Raw genomic sequence first — 22674 nt, 5'->3', positions numbered from 1 at the left:
GTACCTAGAGATTGCTGGTTAATGACTAACTACATAACAAAAAGAGTAAAAGGCCTCTGTTTGACCTTGTTTAGGCCCTTTACAGACTTTATCTGAGTTTAATCCTCATAATAATTTATGAAGAAGATTCTATTGTCATCCTGATTTTATAGATGAGGAAAGTGAGGCATAGAGTATTTTAGTTACTTGTTTCTGGTCATTCAGCTAGTAAGTGTAGAGCCTAGAAAAAGTGGAATAGTAAATGTTTTGGTAAACTGAATCCAAAATTATATTGACAGAAAAGACAAAGTATATTTAATAAGGATAAATGTAAAGTCCTGCATTTGGGTTCAGAACAGTAAGATGGAGGAGACATGTCTGAAGAGTGAGAATTATGTAAAGGTTGACTACAAACTCAGTACAAGTTAGTTAACATCTTAAGTATCAGAAATTAGTGTCCAGAACAGAGCTGGTGATAATCTTGCATCACTCTGGTAGATAGACAACATTAAATAGACACGGACAAAGCAGAGTTAGGACGAAGGGGCCATAAACATAAACTATGAAATGTACAAAACATATGCCAAGGACACTTGGTTTTGAAAGTAGAAGACATACGGCAGGCAGTAACAAAGAGATTGGACTGGATTTATTCTTTGTTTCCGTTGGGCAAAACTATAGACTAATGGGCAATTACATACAAGAAGGCAGACGTTAGCTAGGTATGGGGAATGTTTTTAATATAGTTAATAGCTTTCTGAAATTGGAACAGCTGCTTTGTGAGGCAGTACGTTTTCTTTCACTGAAATTGTTCAAGCAAAGCTACAAAGCAAAGCAAGCGTCCAGTGGTTTCTTCTCATTTGTATTTCTGTCATCACAAAAATTATATAGTATACATGATTCCTGAAGTGTTAGCAGTGAGTTACCCTTGACTGCTACTCAAGAAAATACATCAAAATGCAAGCAAGAGAGGTGATATCCTAAAAATAACTTTAAATTTATTTCAATCCTTAAAATATTATTATAAAAAGATAACTTATAACTGATTTATCACACCACTGCTAATGAGAGCATGGGGACCCAGGTATCGGGTGGCAGGTTGGACCAGATGACCTTTGAGGTCTCTTTCAACTCTACAGTTTATAGAATAAGAGAACTCAGTCTCTGCAAATAAAAGATGTACTGAATACATAGTATTCGGGGGGTGTTTCATAATGTTTTTTTGTGTTAAAATTGAGTAAAAGGTGGTGTGCTTCAAGTAATTATCTATTTTCTTAATTTAAAGATGGGCAGTGGGATTTGTCAAACTATCACCTGTTAGATCTTGGACGGCCTCACCATTCCATCCGATGCATGACTGTGGTACATGACAAAGTCTGGTGCGGCTATAGGAACAAAATCTACGTGGTTCAGCCAAAGGCCATGAAAATAGAGGCAAGTTAACCCATGTTTTCTGTACTTACTGAATTTGTGCTTCCTGAGGATTCTAAGACTAATTATTTTAAACTTCTTTAGAAATTGTTTTATGAATCTGTGTTTTAGGGTACTTAAGTGATATATAGCTTTCTGCGTTATTTTACCTCTTTTGCCATTTTTGACTATGAGGGTGGGAAGTTTTTTAAAGGAAGAGATTTAAAACATGCATGTTTAAATGTGCATCTAGTATCCATAGATGCATACATGCATTGTTTGAATACACGGTTCTCTGCCACGCCATGTGTATGTAGGCAAATCCATATATGTGTTAAAGATGGAGAAATAATATTGCAGTGGGAATTTGTTGTAAAAATAAAAACTTCTTAGCATTGCTTTCTTTAAAAAAAGTTTTACTATACAATAAATTCATTCCAATTGTTTTAAAAAAGAAAAACTTACAAAAGGAAAATTTTAAGGTGAAAGGTCTCCTTCTCCCTTGGTCCCAAATCTCATTCCCTTACCTAACAGTCCCAAAGTTAACCATTTGGTGTTTATCTATTCCTTACATGCAGAGATGCACATGCACGCGCGCACGCACACACACACACACACACAGCAATGTAGGTTCCTTTTGTTTAATTATAAATAAGATCTTCATGTATTTCTCTATAACCATGTAGAATCTTGAGGTCAAATTCACTCTTTTTGTTGAATACTGTTACATGGATGTGCCAGTATGGCTTTCATAAGTCTATATCCTTATACAGTGTTGAAATCCAACATCTTTTAGTTCTAGTTCTCTGTTTTTCATTTTGTTTTTTTGCAGGAGGATAAAAGCAATTGTGTATATAAGAGTGATCATATTTAGTAAACAATATTTATGCTCCTCATTCAGTATGCATTCTGCCAAATTTTTGTGTTAATAAAAGTAACATTATGATTGAACAATCTTTCCTAGAAATCATTTGATGCACACCCCAGGAAGGAGAGCCAAGTGCGGCAGCTTGCATGGGTGGGTGATGGTGTGTGGGTCTCCATTCGTTTGGACTCCACACTCCGTCTCTATCATGCACACACTTATCAACATCTGCAGGATGTGGACATTGAGCCTTATGTAAGCAAAATGTTAGGTAAGCTTCCAAAGCATTTGTTTTTGTCATTTAAAGAAAATGTTTTATTTTCAAATGGTCTCAAATGCTGGATAGAACCAATAAATGAGTTGAGCTCTTATCACTGAAAATGTCAGGCAGATGCTTCATCTTCCCTGAGGTTATTGGGATCATTTTTGACTCATCTGTTATTTCCTAGATCTAATCCATCACCAGGAACTGTCAAGTCTGCCTCCGAAAATATCTTTATCTCTGCCTCTATCTCTGCCTCTACCTCTGTAGACCAGGCCACCATTCTCTCCCCACTGGATAACCATGAACTTCCTAAATGTCTCCCTGTTTTCACTGCGGTCTGTTGTCTGCATAGTAACCAATGTGCAGTATCACTGGGACATACTTCCACTTACATATTCAGAATAGTCCTGCCTTTAGGTGAGGTGATATTATGTGACATGACCAGAAGGATCTAAATAGCCTGGACCAGGTGTGCTGTATCTGTACAGTGGAATATTATTCAGCCATAAGAAAGAATGAAGTCCTGATATGTGCTGCAAATATGGATAAATCTTGAAAATACTGTGCTAAGTTGAAGGAGCTGGACACAAAAGGCTACATGTTATATGATTTCATTTATATGAAATGTCCAGATTAAGCAAATTTGTAGAGACAGAAAGTACGTTAGTGGTTGCCAAGGGCTGGGGGAAGGGCTATGAGGAATAACTGCTAATGGGTACAAGTTTTCTTTTTGGGCTGATGAAAATGCTCTAAAATTGATTGTGGCAATGGTTGTATGACTGTGAATATCTAAAACCCACTGAAGTAGATTTCTTTGATGACATTGTGACTGTGTACTTAAAAATTGTTTTAATTGTGGTAAAATACATATAACATAAAACCATCAAAATAATTTTTAAGTTTACACTTTAATGGCATTAAGTACATTCACATTGTTGTGCAAACAACACCACCATCCATCTTTTCACCTTGCAAAACTGAAAATGTACCCATTAAACAATTCCCCACTCCTTCTTTCCACTGGCAACTGCCACTGCCACTGGCACTTGCAGCTGCCATTCTGCTTTCTCTCTCTATCATTTCGACTACTATGGGTACCTTATATAAGTGGAATCACTTGGAATTTGTTCTTTTGTGACTAGCTTGTTTCACTTCGTATGATGTCCTCAGGGTTCATCTATGTTATGTTTCAGAATTTCCTACCTTTTTGAGGCTAATATTCCATTGTATGTATACACCACATTTTGTTTGTTCATTTGTCCATTGATGGACACTTGGGTTGTTTCCATGTTTAGGCAATTGGGAATGATGCTGCTATAAACATGAATGTACAAATAAAATGAATGAATGAACGAATGAATGGCCTGGACCACTTTCCTCACTCATTCTTTTCTACCCACACTGACCCAAACTCAACAAGTTCCTTCCCATTTCCGGGCTCTCATATTAATTTAAAGACAGACAGTGGGATTTGTCCTGTACTGTCCTCTGCTTGAGAAGTTCTTGGTCCTTTTTACTTGTCTTTCAGACCATAGCTTACATGTCACATTCAGAAGAGACCTTTTCCTGTCTCCCAATTTGATTTAGGTCCTCTTATACTTTTTCTTCATGGGCTTATCATTATTGTGGTTGCACTGGTATTACGTGATTCTTGTTTACTGTCTCTTTCTCCCAGTAAGCCCCATGAAGGGGAGTGACCATTTCTGGCTTGTTTGTTCCCTGCTGTATCTTTAGCTCCCAATGCAGAGCTGTATGAATATTAGATGTCATAAACGATTCCTTTATGAAGAGAGATGGAACTGCATCAGTGATTTTTTGACCTTTTTAGGATCTTTGCCCTCAGGAAACCTGATGTGATAGCTATGTACCCTCCCTGAAATCAGGCATGTGTACCTGATTAACCCCAGGGGTAAATTTTGACCGTAGGTGAAAGATCTCTGGCTTAGACTGAATAGAGTTAAGCTTCCTACTAACGCTGTGATTCTGTGATTATACTCTCAACCTTTTACAGGTTGAACTTACGAGTGACTAAAAGCTGTTTGTCTTAAATATATTATCTATTTAATAATTTTGCCTCTCAAATCCCAGAAAAGAAGATGTTATAAAAATTTTCTTGAAGAAGTGCATCCACTCTCCCTACGTTATATATCTACGGTTTTCTAAAATTTCTGAACTGCTCTCCAACCTAAATATGTGACCAAGGAAAGAGGATAGGTTTTGTTAGCAAAGATTATTTTTATCTATGCAAAAAAATTTAAGGCAAACGAAAACTTTTTTAGCTTGAACAATTAAAGGACATGTGATTTCCCAACTTAGTAAATGCTGTTTTTGTTGAGGGTATTGTATTTTGTTTTGTGTTTTGGTTTGGTTTGGTTTTGCCGCTCCCTAACTAAATCCTGATTATTTCCTGATTCATAGTATTTTCCTTCCTGATTCATAGTATCTTCCTTCTGAATGATATTGTAATGCCAGCCACATTTAGAATTTTCTTTCCCTTTAACCATGAATTGCCAAATAGGCGATAAAGCCAATGAAAGTTTGCTTTGATGCATACATTTAGGAAACATCCAGCTAGCTCTGGACACATTTCATCTTTGTAATATTAATTCAGTTTACTCTAGGGATCTGGTACCTCAAACATTATCTACTCTAGTGTCTCAATAAAATCTTTTCCCCCTGCTGTTACAGGTACTGGAAAACTGGGCTTCTCTTTTGTGAGGATCACAGCTCTTATGGTGTCTTGCAATCGTCTGTGGGTGGGGACAGGAAATGGTGTCATTATTTCCATCCCACTGACAGAAAGTAAGTATATTTTCACCTGATTGTCATAGTGCATATAGGAGTGTTGCAGAGAACAGTCATTTCCAGAATTCAGGCAGAAGGAAGTGTTTGGTATTGGCAGCTCTGGTGGCAAAGATCTAACTATCATTCTTTCACTCTATAAAACTTATGAACTGTAACAAATAACAGTTTCTGTGTATCAGGAACCAATATTTATAATTTAAAAGTTTTTCATTCTGAGAAACTCTTTTATTCAATTCAGCAATCACAATTGTATTTCATCTTTTAACAAAATGAAAAAATATTCATTTTTTTCCTGCTTTATTATACCAGTATCCAGAAATACTACCTAACATTCATCCTGTTTTTTTTTTTTTCCAATCTTCCTGGCAGTTAGTTTAGGATAATTAATTCCATTTGGCTTATTCGAGGTTTAGAAAAAGTTGTGGGAGGAGTTTCTCAGGAGGACAGCATGCCCTTCCTTGTGCTGGAGACATGTCATCTATCCGGTATTTGAAAAGAATGTGAACAAAATGTACATTGTATGGTTTTTTTTATTATGCTCCATTATTTTTTTTGTAAACAAAATAGACATTTTATGTTTCTTATGTTCCATTACATTCATCATTCATTAAATAAGTGTTTTTGTGTTGCAAAATTCATGGGCAGGAAATGGTTCGAAAATAAGTGCCCTGAGTCCATAAAATAAGTTAATAAACACCTCGGAATCGCCCTACCTTTTTTCAGGAGAAAGGGAGGAGGACTGGAAGGTGGTTTATCTAGAGTCTCTAAAGAACCTAAATTCTTAATCGCAACTGTCTTTCCTGCAATTACTTACAAATCTACATGTTTAGACCACTTACAGCCCAAGAGATTCTAGGATCCCTGGAGTTCATTTCAGTTCTTTATAAAAGAGAGTTCCATTTTAGCCTGGTTAATTGAATGGGATTTCTTAAAGAAAAAGGGGAAATATTAGCATTTAGGAAATGCTCCCCATTAAGTTCTTATTAGCTTATAAAGTACTGAAATTGCTTTATATTAAGAAAAATAAAATCACAGTAAATCAAATTGTACTTTTTGAGCAGAGATATTTGATAGAGGCTTTGGTAAGAACTTTGAGGGTTACTTGGTATTATACCAAGTTGGATTTTGTTAGGTGCTTTGGACTCTGAGTTGCCAGATAGAAGACGCCGAGAGTGGTGGCTCATAGTAATTCTTCTCCTCCCTGTCGTGCACCTCTCCATGTCCCCTTTCCTCCTCTCTCACTTTAGCCGTAATCCTCCACCAGGGACGTTTACTGGGGCTCAGGGGTAAGTGCAGATCCTGAACCAACTCTTCCTCCTGGCTTCTCATAGCCACTATGAGGCTGTTCTCACGTCTCTAGATACCCTCTTGAATGTTCCTAAATGTCATCCACTTGCAGTCACTGCATTGCAGCAGGTGTTTTGTTTTTGTTTTTTATTTGATGTCTGTTACATGGCCACCAAACTATTGCTCAGCAGCTTAGTCTATTGATCATCTTTTGTTGCAGCTGAACTTTCTTTCAGACTTTTTTCCTTGCAATAAAAACACAAAACATCTCTTAAAACTGTCATTAATCTACATCGTTTACTCTTATTACCAGTCATGTTTCTTTCATTCACTTACTAGCCCATGGAATGGGGATGTTTTGTGAGTCTGGTCATTCTAAAATAATCCAGCAGACCACCAGTCTGGCATAAATAAAAGCTACTTTATTGTAGTGCTGGATCCTTTTAAGCACAGTTTTTACCACCCCCTCAAGGGAGATATTCTTACCATAGGGGAGAAAAAAACAGAAGATAAATTATGAAAATTTTATTTGAAAATATGCCCATTTACTTTAAATATGTAACTGGTTAGTGTTCTAAAATGGGGATTAAAAAACAAAACAGACATACCTAAGAATCAAATCTGTTTTCTTTTGTTAACTAAAATGATTTTTAAAAAATTAATAGATGTGTTTAAAAGGTAAGCATAGTTATTGCTAGACTGGCAAAATCCCCTACTCCATTTACTGAGGTACTTTAAAAATAACTAGCATGCTGTATATCTCTTTTTTCCAGCTTTGTCTTGAATTGGCATTGCTGCCTTTGTTTTATCTCAACTGGCTGTAGCTTTTAGATAATATCATAAGGATTAACCAGTAACCTCTTGCATCATTACTGTTTCTAGGGGAAAATATTTGGTATTTGGTTTTTCTGTTGCAGCAAATAAAACCTCAGGAGCACCGGGAAATCGTCCTGGTAGTGTGATCCGCGTATATGGTGATGAAAACAGCGATAAAGTGACTCCAGGGACATTTATACCCTATTGTTCAATGGCACATGCACAGCTTTGCTTCCATGGGCATCGGGATGCTGTGAAATTCTTTGTGGCAGTCCCAGGTGAGTTAGATTATTCTGTTGAGAAGCTGTATATAATTTTCTCTCTTCTGTCCTTCAGTTCCTCTACTTACTCTGATTATAAGTAGTGGAATTACAAATCATTCCAATATAATATTACGAAATGTTCTATAATGAAGATATGAATAAATATTTGCTGTAGGGATATTTGAATGAAGTTTTTTAGAAATGCTTCTCTTTCCTCCGCCACCCTACCCCCAAAATTTCTTGATTTTTAATTAAGAGACCTGCTTACTTTTGAAAAGCGATGGTATTATTTTGTCACTACAGAATACTAAACACGGTCTTGACCTAATAAAAGAGATCACCAGGAAGAAGCCCCTATCATCAGGGCTGTGTGCAGGAAGAGATGGAGAATGTGCTCTGATACCTTTATCAGTGTTGTGGCAAAGATCAGTAGACTAGGAGTCTGGGAGTCTGGGCCTTCTGGCTCACCACTTGCCTTGAGCAAGTCACATACCTTCTAAGACTCATTCCTCCTTTCCTTAAGTGGATGTGATTAATATCTACTGTCTGCCGGCCTCATTTGTTGTGAAAATTAAAGAAAGTGCTTGGAGAACTGTAAAGTGCTATCTCGATGAAAAATGTTCTGAATATTAAAAGTATTAAAGTGATGTTACCATTTGTAAGCAGGACCCTTGTTTTGAAATTTTTTCTCCCATAAGAGGCAAGTTTTGGAGTTAGACAAAGTTCAGATATGATTTTGCCACCCAACTAACTGGGTGACATTGAACATAGTAGTGTCCCAGTGTACTAGTTAGGGTTCTTCAGAGAAACAAAACCAACTGGGCTTTGGGGCTGGGGAGGAAATTGGCTCATGTGATTATGAGGGCTGGCAAGTTTGAAATCTGTGAGACAGGCTGGTATGCTGGAGACCCAGGAAAGAGTTGATATGGCAACTCAAGTCCAAAATCAGTCTGGAGGCAGAATTCTCTCTTCTTTGGGGGAAGCTTTGTTTTTCTCTTAAGACCTTCAACTGATTGGAAGAGACCCACCCACATTACGGAGAGTAATCTGCTTTACTCATATCCAAAAAATACCTTCACAGCAATATCTAGATTGGAGTTTGACCAAATATTTGGGCACCATATCCTAGCCAAGTTGACGAATAAAATTGACCATCAGACTTATTTTCCCAAGAATGTTTCAAAGATTAGATGATCAGGGCTGGCCCATGGTACCCTAGTTATTCAGTATTCTTAGCAACATGGTAATGAGCTTCATGGTAATGAGCTTCCTGAAACATATATCTTGTATTTTTGTATAGTTATTTTCTTAGGATAAATTTCTAGAAATGGAATTGCTGGTAATAGTGGGTTTTTTGTTTTAAAAATAAGAAATGAAATGTCATAGGTCACCTTTGAGTCTTCTTTATATCCCTCCAATCCCATTCCCTTCCCTTTTCCTGTCCATTTCTAACCTCCATTTCTAACCTCCTGCCCATATTTTTATACTTTCACTACATTTGAATATATCTATAAACAATATATATACTTTCTGTGTTTTTGAATCTAACTTAAATGTTTTGTTATATATATATATTCTGCAACTTCTCATTTTTTGAGATTTATCGAGTTTATACATAAAAATCAAGTTCCATTTAACTGTGGTATTCTAACATCTGACTTAAATGTGCTACATTTTATTCATTCTCCTACCGATGGATTTCTCATTTTTTTCCCCTTTTCCTGCACTATTAAAAACTGTTGCAGCAGACCTCTTTGTGTACATGGGGAAGACTTCTGTTGGGTATAAATCTGGAAGTAAAATTGGCAACGTTATTATTTGTTGACCAGTTGGTCCTAAGGATTAAACCATTCAGGTTGGCCTTATTATCATACCACTGTGCTCTTGCTTCTGTGGCAGAACTAACAGTTCCCTCTGGCAAGACTGATTTCTACCACAATTTAATTTGAGTAATGCATGAATGAGATACTGTGGGACTAAATCAAACTGTCCTGTTCACTTTCAACATAAATTAATTTTTTAAGATGTGTTACATCATAGGATTGCTGTCTCCTGGAGGTGTGTTCTGTGTAGTTTGACCATAGGACAACAGATTGTGACAAGAAAAAACAATACCCCACAGTCAGAGCTTTCTCAGAGGGATGTCAATAGAGCTTATAGTGTGAATAATATTTGAAGATTTTGCTCTACTATTTTAAGCTCAAGGATTCTACCTTAGAACTTAAACGTTATAGCAAATGACACATTTACCAATGATTTTATTTGCATAATCTAAATAAAATTAAGATGTACTTTTCTTAAATGTGAGAGGAAAACCATGGATTTGAAATAAACATAAATATTAATTAGGAATATCCAAGCTCATAGGCTTAAGGTAAAGACTTTCCTCAGTCTTTTACACAAATCCACATATGCCCTCTCAGGGGAGAGACCTTTTCACTGTCCCTCAGATCAAAGGACGTAGATTGTAAAAGTCTGAAGCAGGCAGCTAAGACTAGCCTGACCATAAATAGATTTCATACTGGGTTTTCGACCTATGTCTACTTTCATACAAAATGGCTTCACTTAGATTTTCAAATTGGGCTCCTATGACTTTTATAAATGTTTTCCGATCATGCAGAGACTTCTATCATCCCCAGTATTTTGGTTGTATTAGATTATACTTACCTTTTTGTTCAATTTTCCAAAAATATTCAGAAAAAGTGAGTCTTCCCACCCAGTCTGTGAAAAGTAATATTTATTTCTGATCCTTTATAAATAGGTCAAGTCATCAGCCCACAAAGTGGCAGTAGTGGCACAGATCTAATGGGTGACAAAGCAGGGCCATCTGCACAGGAACCTGGCAGCCAGACGCCCTTGAAGTCTATGCTTGTCATCAGTGGAGGAGAGGGCTACATTGACTTCCGGATGGGTAAGCTAGTGGTTCTGGGAATGCAATTTCCGCTGTGTTTTGTGACTTGGATGTTCACTCACAATAAACAAGAAACCACTCTGATAAGTGCTTTCTAGGATGTTTTCTTTGAATTCTTTTCTTGGAAAAGAACTTATATATTTCCTTCCTTCCTTCCTCCTTCCTTCCTTCCTTCCTTCCTTTCTTCCTTCCTGTCTTCCTTTCTTCCTTCTTCCCTCCTACCCTCCCTCCATTCCTTCCCTCCCTCTATTCCTTCCCTTTCTCCCTCCCTCCCTCCTTCCCTAAAGTGTATTTGTTTGAAGGAGCATTAGAAAATAGCAAGATTTGTCATATATTGAGGTATATGTGAAGAGCTTAAGATATGGGGTCAGAAGGCCTTGGGCAAATCATTTAACCTCCCAGAACCTTAGTTTCCTCACCTGTAAAATGGAGAAATAAAAATACTTCATAAAGTGTTGTTTATATCAAAATTGATTTTATTCGGTCATTTTCCCACCTTATAAATATTATCAACTATGTGCCTGTCAGCCTTAAGCTTGAGTTACAGAAACAAGTCAGACAGCATCTCCCTCCAATAGATTATAGAACAGTGCAGAGAGAGAAGTGTGTTAATAAACGAGTGTTAGTGATGCTATGACGGGAGCAACGGTAGTCCAGAAATGATGCTTGAGGTTATTCAACACCGAATATTGTTCGTCTAAAGAATTGAGTTAGGGACGGGGATGGGGAAGGCTGGGTGGGGACTTGGCATTCTGAAGTAAGAGAATAACTTGACCAAAGGTTTAGAAATGTCAAAGCACCTTAATTGAAGAAAAGCTATTTAAAAGTGACTAGAGCAAGGAGTAGAAGCAAGTACAAATTTGATCAGAGATAAGTCTAGAAAGAGAGGGAGGGGCTGGATTATGGAATGCTTTTATATATCAAATTAAGGTGTTTGCCTTTTGATCTTCAAAGCCAAGGAAAACTATTGGAGGCCTTTAAACAGAAGAGCAATGTGATTAGATTTGTGTGGAAGATAGATTGAAAGTGTGAGACTAGAGATAGGGAAATGAGTTAAGAAAAAGTGAATAACTGATTAAGGTGGTAATAATAGGAATAGGTAAGTGGCATGATTGGAAATTGGTTAGTACAGTCATGCACTCCTTAATGAAGGGGGTACGTTTTGAGAAATGCATCATTAGACAATTTCGTAGACTACACGTGCACAACTAGATAGTATAGCTTATCGCTCCTAAGCTACAAGCCTGTGCAGCATGTTACTGTACCAAACAACAGGAAATTAAATTAAGCACAAGAAAAAATGATGCAATCATATAAACACAAGGTATATGAGCTGCTGCTGGTGTAAAACAGCATACTGTTTTACAAAAAACTTTTTTAATAAGTAGAAAGAAGTACACTCTAATCAAAAGTGTAGTGTAGTAAATACAAAAACCAGTGACATGGTTGTTTATTATCATTATCAAGTATTATGTACTGTACAGAATTGTATGTGCTATACTTTGATATGACTGAATGCGCACTAGGTTTGTTTACATCATCATCACCACAGACACGTGAGTACTGCATTGCACTATGACATCACTGGGTGACAGCAATTTTTTGGCTCCATTGGGACCACCATCTGGAATGCCATCATGACTGTCATAGATGTGGGGAAAGAGGGAACTATTCATTTACTCAGATGAGGACTATCAGAGCAGAAGAAGCAGATTTGGGAAAGAGGAATTTCGTGTTGGATATGTTGACCTTGAAGAGCATAGGACTTGAGAGTTATCTAGGTGGAAAGTGTTCACTAGGCTTTTGGGTATTTTCTGGGAGGAATTTGGGAGCTGTTCTCCTGCAGTGGTACTAAAAGCCACAAGGGTTGATGAGTTCACCCAAGGAATGTGTATATAGGCTAAAAGAACTCTGTATTAATATACCCCATTTAAAGGATCATTAGAGCTTTTGAAATGATCTAAGAAGAAATGGCCCAAGAGGTACAAAGAAAACACAGAGAGTTGATGTTTGTGACAGTCTAGTGCTTTGTAAGCTGTAAAGCACTGTGATGTAAATTTATTTACTCTGAGTGAAGGGGATCCTTTGGACTGGCCTAAAATTAACAGATTCAGAAGTTCCTAAACATGAAGTTTTAAAGAATATAATGTTATAGATCAGTGACAGATACTTATTTTAGTTAGAAATAGCTATAAAAAAGAAGTATAAAATTTAGGGTCATGTAAATGACAGCGTGCCACATGTAATTAGTATATACTAGAATAACTGTGATGCAAAAAAGCTTATTGACAAGTTTTTAAGGGAAATGTTAATGTTAAGTTTAGGAATTGATTGATTCTGGTGATGTTACCAGGAATGAAGTCTCAGAAGTATTTTAAATAGTTGACTTCTGGTGCAGAACTGAATTCCTTTTTAAAGAGGGACTTCATTTGGCTGGGGTTATTTTTAGAGCTTTTTTTGGAGTGCAGCATGGCAGTTGGAACCAAACGAAGTATGTTATGTTAATAAAATCTCTATGTCGTATTTCCATTTCCACTAACAATTTCTTTCATTGTAGATTCTGAAAATAGCATAAAAACTGCTTAAACAGGTTTGTCATTATTTCTGGTTAATCCAACCTTAAAAACAGACTTGTCTTAAAGCATAGGTTAATTTTAATAGTAAACGTGCTCTAAAAAGTAAAAAATTTAATTTGATTTTTTTTGTTCCTTTTCTTTTTTCATTTTCTGTAACATATGAACAATGAAAAATTGATCCCAACAGTCTCAATATTTTTAATGGACTAAGTAGGATGTAGAGACCTTAGAAAACAGGGTAATTTTTAAAAACAAAACCTTTAAAACAAAACAACTCAAAAAACAAATACTAACGTTCTTTTGTCTCAGCCAATTAATTTGTCATTATTATTGTAATTTTTTAAAATTTAAAAACCAAACTTGATTTTTTTATATGCTAAATACTTGATTATATTTCAGTTCAAACACTGGATTTTGTCTTGAGTCTTTTAAAGCATGCTCCTCTCTACATTTTTGACATTTCTGTGAAAAGCCACTAGGAGGTGGATAAGGGAGAGTTTGGCCTGCTGAGAAAAATGAAATGTTTATGGTTATTTTTCTTCCACTATCACTAGCTGACAGTATCAGTGTTGTCTTTGGCATAATTGAAATTCGGGTAAGACACATTACAGAATTCTAGTGGATCAGCATTATAGCTTTGTTCCTTGTTATTTAAGTTGGTATGATTCTGCTGTGTTGTCACAGGGTTGTGCCAGAATAACCCTGCTCTCTGACAATGTGTGCTTATAGAGGTGGGTACGGCATGCTTGCACCAAGCCTTGGAGAACAGTGTCATTATCAAACTCACTCAGCTACTCCTGGAAGAACTTCTAGTCCATCTATACCTTGGCCTCATTTCTTTATCTCTATCATACACTATCAATTCATTACCTCTAAACTTGAAAACTATGGGAAGGAAAACCCAGTATATTAGGTGATGAACTCACCTCGTAGTGCTGCAGAGAGACAATGCCAGTTTCCATGTACTCATGTCATTTGCCTTTGATTAGAGAACTTTACTGTCACTGACAATAAGCATGAGTTGTTTGGGTTTAGTTAGTTTGTGGGGTCTGTCCCCACACTCACATTGATAGTACTATCTAGTCTTAGTTCTTTGAAATAGACAAGCGTAGACTGTCCATTTGGATAAACGCAGAATTGGACAGCTTTGCCCTCTTAGCTCCCATTTCTGCTAACTTCATTATAGAGACATATTGGGATACGTCTCCAACATACAGTGAACTTGCTGTTACAAACGCAGTCTGAAAGTGAATTAACCTTTTTAGAAGTCAGGCAGTGGAGATTCTGATTCATGGCATTCCTTTTTCTGTGCTATCTGCAATGGGAGTCAGACAAGTTTTGTGCATCCTGTTCGTGCTCTGACTATGGGCATCATATCTGATGTATGTCCACCTGCATATTCTATGCTCAACCTAACTTGAGTCTCCCTATCATCCACTAGGTGATGAAGGTGGAGAATCAGAACTTCTTGGAGAGGATCTTCCACTCGAACCTTCTGTTGCCAAAGCGGAAAGGAGTCACTTGATAGTGTGGCAAGTGATGTATGGCAGTGAGTGAGCCCATGGGACACAGGTGGAGACGGAGAAGCTGTCTCTTCTGCATGGTTTCTTTTCCTTTTTCCTCTTTATTTAATGCTCTCTTTGTGAAATAATTTTCACCACATAATGTGTGAGCATTTTTTTCCTGTTAACTTTACAAAATCTGTCTTACCGTAATAATACAGGAACTAGCTGTTTTACTGCACCAGTGTTATAGGCAATTTCAGTATATTGTGAACAAATCAAAGAATGTTTACTTTCTGCAAACTGGTGAATTATAGAAAGCAATCCAGATGTGGTTTATTCTGCCACAGCTAATGTCGCTCACTTTGTTAGATGGGATCACTTTTTAGCTGTCACTAATAATGGAATTAATGGAAACACTTGATAAATGAAACTGTACCATTAAGTACAATAGTTAAGTTTTCCCGAATGTATTGTAAAATTGACACAAACTAATATCAGGTGGATTATCAGAATTTATCTAAATGTCCCGAGAAGGTTAAAAGCTAACTGTAAATTACTTTAATTTTCACTTTCAAATCTGACAAATCTTGTTTATATGGTATATAAAACTTTGTTTTCATCAGATTTGGGGGGTTTTATATTAAAGAAATTAAGACTACACTATTTAAATAAAAGTTTCCTGTTTCTGACTTAGAGCTCTAAAGTTTATGAGGCCTGCTTCTCTGAATATTCTGATTTTTTTAAGACTAGTTTTACTCATTTTCATACTGACATGTCTGAAAGGTTTATACCTAGAAGGCTTAGAAGATAGATGTCAGCAATGGGAGGATTTTTTTTTTTTTTTTTTTTTTAAGGAATTGTGGTTTGGAGTCCTTGTACCAGCGGATGGTGGTGGTTGGTTGAGTTTTTTCCATGTAAGAAATTCACCTGTTTACCAATTGTTCTTGGATTGCTCTTACTAGTTAAGAGTAAAGCAGTAGTGGTGATGGAATGTGGCCGAACTGAATGAGGGATTTGATTGGAAACGGTATTTTTTTCTTGTTAAACTACAGAACAGCTTGCACTTGATATTTTGTATGTAAATGACACATTTGAGCTTTTATGCCCTTTTGAGATTAAAATGCCATCTTCAAAGAGGAAAACTTATGATGGAGAAGACAACAAAGCTAAGGTACCATAGAGTAAAAGTTGATATGACATCTTTTCACTCACAACACCCATTTAAAAAATAGTCTGGGCCTGATTTCCTTGTTTAATAAGTTTTTGAAAAACCATTATGCTTCAGTTTTTCCCCCCTCAAGCCTCTCGAAAATGTGTGATTTACCATTTTTTACTCATTACTTTAAGCAAAGCTAAATATAAATATAAGTGCTATTTTAAAAATATAAACCTATTAAAGACCCCTTATCAGAAGGACTACTTAAAGGAAAGAAAACAAACACAGGTCTCAGATTGTCTACGCATTTGTAAGTACCAGAGATTTTTTTCTTGAACTATCATTCAAAGATATTTGTAAAAAGTACACCAGTGAGTTTTAAGCACATATATGATTTGGCTAGATTATAAAACACATGAGATTTAATGAGCCAGAGGAGGCTTTGGATCCGTTTGGCCACATGTGTCTATAAGCACATTGTGTACCCAGTAAAATTATGGCCACTTTTAGATGGCTGGAAGAAAAAAACCTTTGGTAAAAGCTGTATAAAAGGATGATGTTTTACTTGAGCTACGTACATTTCTTCAGGGCACCAAAACTTAGGCCACTTTTTCATAACATAAGCTATGCTTTTATTTCATTTTAAATATGAGTCATTTTTGGCAATACCTTAAATGATCAACATTCTTAAACATTTTTAGGAATGCTGTATGAACTCACAAGAACGACACACCAAAGTGTCTGGGAATTATAATCCCAGAGTCGCACCCCATTTGCTGTTCAGTCTTTTATAGTTTGTATGACCAAATGTAGGAAATTAGGAGACAAAGATGAGAAATGCAGACAAACATGTTACAATGGTTATAATTGCTCATTAAACTTACTGATATTAAGAATATAGGTGTGTAGCTATTGTATCTAAAACTGTCAGATTATCTGTGGCCCTGTTAATTTCAGGGACTAGAGAGAGTACAATAATGCTGTATTATTTGTTTTAAGGGCTTGTCCTCATGTTTATAATTTCAGTAAAGTATTTTCTACTGATTGCTTTACTTCCTCCTATTCCTCAATAACAGGTTATTCTTGTAACATTCACTTTGGTCAAGATGGTAACCCTTGGAGAAAATGCCAAAATGTAAGCTTCTTGCAAACTGCAAAGCGGTTAGTATAAACTGCCTATAGCTAGCACATCAAGGGCAGAGAAGAGGCTTGAGTACCACGGATTGGTCTCTCCATGGTTTAAAAAAAAAAAAAAAATTTACTCCTATTGGAAGAAATAAGGGATACATGAGAATTTTCTTATTTTGTTACGCTTGGGTTATGTATGAGGTTGAACCATGTGATCTGACGGTGATCTACAAAAATGGTGGTATCATAGACATTAACCTAATGCTTAGTATTAACTGCAGGTTAAAATCCCTGTGAGGCAAAGGGAGAATATTTTCTAGGGACTTGGTTTTGAGAGTGTTTTTCTCTAATTCATGTGGATCTAAATTTTAAAAATTGGAATGAATACCTTAATAGCTGCAGCTGGTCGAGAGTGTAAAACATTTTGAGCACAAAATGTGCAGCACATAACTTTTCCAATTGTGTTTGCATAGAAAGGGTTAAAATACATTCTCCAGTTGCTGTATTGTTCCTTTCTTTTAAAGGTCTTCCTGTATTTGAGAATAGACCCTTTAACAGTGGCTGCCTTAGAAACAAAACAAAAGAAAACAATCGTCTCATAATATTAACTGTACTAAAGAATGTATGTCATGCAACCGCTATGGAACTGAATATTTCCTTGTGAGTATTATGACCGTTACCAAAGGACTCCACCAGATTTAGGGCTCTTCTTAGTTGATCATGTTGAGAAAGGGACTCATTGGTCCCAGTTTGTAACATGAGAAGAGTAGAGGAGAGGGAATTAAATGTGGAAATCATAAATGCTTTTCTAACAGGGTTATACTGTTTTATAACACAAAATTTCATTTTCTTTCTCTTTAAAAAATTAAGTTTTTATTATTAATGTTGTCATGTTTCTCAATATTTGAATATAGTGTAACCATTTTATGTTCTGAATTTGTTTTTTGTCCTAGACATTTTATCCAGAATTTTACTTGCCTCTATAATCTGAAAAATGGTTCTTGCTGTCTGTTAGAGGCTGAGGCTTCATTTCTATGAGCAAAAAGCTCATTTAGCAATGTAGTTATTTCAGTATTTATTTCTATTATGGAATCCCTGGGGTTCGGAATGTAACTTTGTACATGAAATATATATAAATATGTATATGAAACATGTATCAGGTCCAGTGTATTTTGTTTTGTTTTTGCCTTTCCTAAGGGTCTGAACTTGGTTTTTATTTGAAAGTCCAATAATCTTCCCCCGTCATATATGTCATTTCTGAGCGACTGTCGCCCTTTGGCACTAGCTGAAAGTGAGCCGTGGGAAGTACATGAAGAACATGTCTGCTTGATCATGTGTTCACATGAGATATGAGTAATAGACAGTAGAGCTTTCTAGAAATGCGGCTGTGCTGAGTAACAACCCACACATGATACTAAGGCATGCCATTTGCCAGATTACTCAGTAATAAGAGGCCGGCTGCAATGTAGATGTTAATGATATGGTGTGCTTATTTGTGATCCATTTGCTTGAGAGAGACTGGAAGGAAGGATGATTATAAAACGAATCATGTGGTAGCACTATGTGCAGTGGTATTTAGACTAATCCATTGTGTTTCGTTTACAAGAAACTTGGGTTTCTGACATGATAGTAAAAGTAGCCCTAGTTGGCATGTTAATAGGACAGTTCACTAGTTGAAGGCACAGCCATCTATCTGGTGAGGTTGGATGGTCTAGAATATAATTGATAGCCTGGCTCATTGCCACTTTATAGGCCCTTATTTAACTGCCCCATAATCCTCTGGGGCCTGCCAGGTCATTGTTCTAGAAACTGATTAATTCTTGTCAGCCTCATTCAGTCATTTTCCTGATCCAGCCAGTCTCTAGTGAAAAACTAAAGTAGCAGCACAGGACAGGAAATGTTCATTTTAATTTTGTTGGGAGAACAGGACTGGAGTGCTGTCCTCATAATTAGAACTGCAGCCTGCTGTCCCACCTAGTGGCGAAACCGTCTTTCACATACCTTAGTGAAGAGGTATGCCTAAATCCCCAAGTTCTTCCTCCGTCACCCCGCTAGCCTCTCCTGTTCAGTGTAGGCTTGAGAGCCCTGGCCATCACAAAAGGCATGAACTTAATTTTCAGCAGTGGCCAATTCGTTAGAAAAGGTTTCGTAGTTAGAGAATTTTTCAGAATGCCTTAAATATTTGGTAGTGACTACAATTCAATTTTAAATCCATTTCCTTTAGAGACACAGTGGTATAGTGGCAAAAAAAAGGCTATAGACCTGGCCAGGCTCTGCCCCTGCAGTGACCCTAGGCGAGTCACTTTAACATAGCACCCCAGAATCACGCAGAAAGAATAAAACTCCACCCCAGGCCTACCGAATCAGATTGTCTTGTGTGGTCTGAACTCAGGCAAGCATCTGTAAAGTGTCACAGTAAGTGTAATGTGTGGCTTAGGTTGAGGAATACTGTTTTAGTTCTCAGTGTTAAAGGAGGGTGGTTTATCCAAGTGATCTAAAAAAAACCAAACAAACAAACCTAGCTCTAATCTTCTCTAGTTCTGTGACCCTGGCTCTAATTTGCCTCATTAGAATAGAATTAGAATGTATGTACAGATACCAACCACGCCCGCTTGCAGATCCGGGTTGCCCAATCCCCCATGAGGCCCAGGTATCTGGTGGGTGGGATTTGATTACTTAGAATTTCTGACTTATCTGACAACATTGTACAAAAGAAGCAAGATAGTTTAGCTCCTTGCTTTTTTGTCCCAGCAGAGCATTGGCTCCCACCTACAGACAAAAAGTAGTTATGATTTGATTTGAGGCCTCAAAGGAGAGGTGGACCAACCAGCCCCAGCTCTTAGGGGGCCAGCAACTTCGTGTAAAAGCCGCAGTTCTCAACCCACCCAGGAGAGGGGAGTGTGGCCTGAATCACCCCTGAGCTAGTTCCAAATGAAATTATTTCCTCCTCCTTTCACCTAAGGGCCATCAGGCGTGTATTTGGAAAAATGGTTACCCAGATGATTCTGATTCTTGCATTGGGAACAGCTGCTTAAGAGGAACTGACAAGCAGCCTAGCTGGGTTCACAAACATCTGTTTTCCAGGCACACAAAGCTTCATTCATCCTTCACTGGTTATTACCAGCACATGGTGACCTGCCAGCAGGCTCTCCCCAGGCTCAACCCAATGCTCTTTCCTTTTTGATTCATGGATAATTAAAGCTTAGGGTACTTTGAACTTATTGCTAAATTAAAAGCTAAAAGAGAATATTTCATTTCCCATTCACTTGGTAAGGCTATTTTTTCATAGAAGAAAACTATAACCTTTTAGTTGTGATCATGACTAGCTTGCATTTACATAATATTAATAGTTCTCTCAAAGTATTTACTCCATAAATTCAAAGATGATTGGCAGGGCAACCTTTTAGAGTGTGTTATGATCCTTAGGTGATCTAGAGGCCTGGTCATAGGAGGAGCCTTGCCCATTGGTAAACAGGTCCAGCTGAGATGATGAGTAAAAGTGCAAGGTCCTCACTGGGGGAGAAGAACTAGGTTAACTCAACACTACAGGCTACTGCAGGTGTGTTGGGGAGGTGCTAGATTGCAAGTAAAGAGCCCTGGGTTTGAACCCGGGTCTACTGTTTCCTAATTTTGTGACCCTTCATTAGTCATTTAACTATTCCATTTCCTTACTATAAAAAGAGTAACCCCCCAACCCAAGGGTTCATGTGATGGCTAAGTAATGTAATGATGTGACAGCAGTCAGCATACCACCTGCCCCTAGTAGGCATTCAGCAGCAGACTTTTGGAGGTTCCTAAGTGCCAGGTACGTGAGGATGAGTAAGACACCCTCAAGGAGATTAGGAGAGGGAAGGAGACATGGAAATAGTGACATGTAATCAGCTATTATGGCTGTACATTAGAAGCAGTAGTTGAAAACATGATATTGGTGTGGTGGCTGCTTTGGCTACTTTGTAATGTAAAAAGAGAAAAACTGCCTTCCATGCTTATTGCAGAATATTCTTATTTTCGGTCTATTAGTGTTTTAAACCTTGTCCGTCCTAAAAGAACTGTGTTAGGAAGCAGAGGTACCTTGGGCCCGTCTCACTTTCTGGGAATACCTTTCTCTGTTGCCCCACCCTCCCCAATTTAAGGAAAAGGAGTGTTCCATGAAAATTAAACAGGAGGAGACCCATATTCTCTTTTGCATCTAAAAGTTCATTTTATTCCTGTGCAGGCACACTGAGGGACATCTTGAAAGATGAAAATAGTGGTAAGTTTGACATTTTTAGATGCTATTAAACATATATATTCCGTATCTTGCTCATGATGCTTTATGACAAGAATTAAACTCTCAGTCACTGCATATAAATAGATAGAGAACAGACATACAGAACTAAATGAAATATTAATATCAGTTGCAAGACAGGGTATGGAGTGGTAGCAAAATGGGTTATATGCTTTCTACATGATTAAAAAGCTTTGCATCATTCTGCCAAGCAAAAACACAAACCTCCATCTGTTAAATTGTTGCAGGACATCTCAGGTGCAAAGATACCCACACAGGATAGAGCAGTCTTTCAAAAACTTGAATTTCCTAAGGAGTATTATGATAATGACATCTTATTCACAGGATTGTTGTGAGTACTAATTGAGATTATATACCTCTCAGCAGTAAACAAATACCTGTATCCTTCCCCAGTGAGGGCTCATTTCCTTTCCGAATTGTCCCTTTTTCATCAAGCTTTCTTGCCCTTACCTTTGGCTAGCCCAAACGAGTGACAAATCCCAGAGTGAATTTTCAGCTGCTTGCCTTCTGCATTTTAGCCTGTTATGCTTCTGTGGAAAAAGACTTTTGTGGGCAATCTACATGTCTCTTTTGGAGAGTTTCCCTAGAGCTGTAAGTAAGGAACTGGGAGCAAAAGCTGGGCATGTTCCTCACCAGAAAAGACTCTAATATTGATTCTTAAAGGCATCTCAAGTATTTTACCTTCCTGGAGGAGCCTGGCTGGAGATGAGCAGAAACTGGGCAGATGCCTCTAGGGTTCCTTGGCTGGTTTAGAGACCGGTCTTGGGCTTTACCCAACTGAGGGTTTATCAATGTATCTTGCCACATATTAAGGCCATGTTTCTGGAGCCCCGAAGTGGCAATCCTTTCTTCCAAAGACCCTGTGGTATGAGCCTGCAGTCAGCATCTCAAAAACCAAGTCATGATAAAGAATCATAGGTTCTAGCCCCTTTCTGCCACTGATCTGTCAAAAGACATCTCTCTCTGGACTCTCAGTTTTTCTTATCTGTAAAAGCTGGGGCTTGGCTCAGATGAGCTCTAAGGCTGCTTCAAGGGGGACATTCTTTAGGAGCTCGTCTGTGTCAATGCAATGTGTGACGTATGGACTAGTAAGTGAGCTTCATGCCCAGCCAGATCCTTAACAGAGGAAATTCATGTAGCGTATACCACTTAGTACAAACCAGCTTTGTCTGATGCACCAGTTTGTCCCTGAGACATCAAGGCATCACTCCCATGAATAGGAGAAATATGTCTTAGGAAGAGAGACACCATTGAGTTCTCTGGGTGGTGTCTAATCTTTTCCTTCTTGAACCTGGGAAGTCTCCAAAAGCCTACTACTTTAGGTTGGCAGCTGAGCCTTGAGAGAGCTTCTCCCTAAGGCCCCTTTGACATCACTTGGGGGAAAAAGAGAAGGGCTGAGAGGCTATACTTAATTAGGGAG

At 37.5% G+C, this 22674-nt stretch overlaps 1 protein-coding gene across 4 annotated transcripts in view; it reads left to right on the top strand.

Annotated features, from left to right (window-relative positions):
• The window catches only part of SPAG9 (sperm associated antigen 9), a 114534-nt gene extending 96414 nt beyond the window's left edge, over nucleotides 1-18120 (top strand). The window contains exons 24-30 of one of the 4 annotated variants that reach the window (XM_039846360.1): nucleotides 1265-1413; nucleotides 2354-2525; nucleotides 5208-5321; nucleotides 6572-6610; nucleotides 7529-7705; nucleotides 10452-10601; nucleotides 14619-18120. In XM_039846360.1, coding sequence (XP_039702294.1) covers nucleotides 1265-1413; nucleotides 2354-2525; nucleotides 5208-5321; nucleotides 6572-6610; nucleotides 7529-7705; nucleotides 10452-10601; nucleotides 14619-14734 — 917 coding nt within the window. In that variant the 3' untranslated portion in view covers nucleotides 14735-18120. The remainder of the gene's footprint in view (nucleotides 1-1264; nucleotides 1414-2353; nucleotides 2526-5207; nucleotides 5322-6571; nucleotides 6611-7528; nucleotides 7706-10451; nucleotides 10602-14618) is intronic. The other 3 variants (XM_039846362.1, XM_039846361.1, XM_039846363.1) reach the window with 3 other exon arrangements.
• Nucleotides 18121-22674: the final 4554 nt, after the last annotated feature.

This window comes from Pteropus medius, unplaced genomic scaffold, assembly GCF_902729225.1.
Source record: "Pteropus medius unplaced genomic scaffold, Ma_sr-lr_union100, whole genome shotgun sequence".
In the NCBI taxonomy this organism is placed as follows: Eukaryota; Metazoa; Chordata; class Mammalia; order Chiroptera; family Pteropodidae; genus Pteropus; species Pteropus medius.
This window is presented reverse-complemented; position numbering and strand designations above follow the sequence as displayed.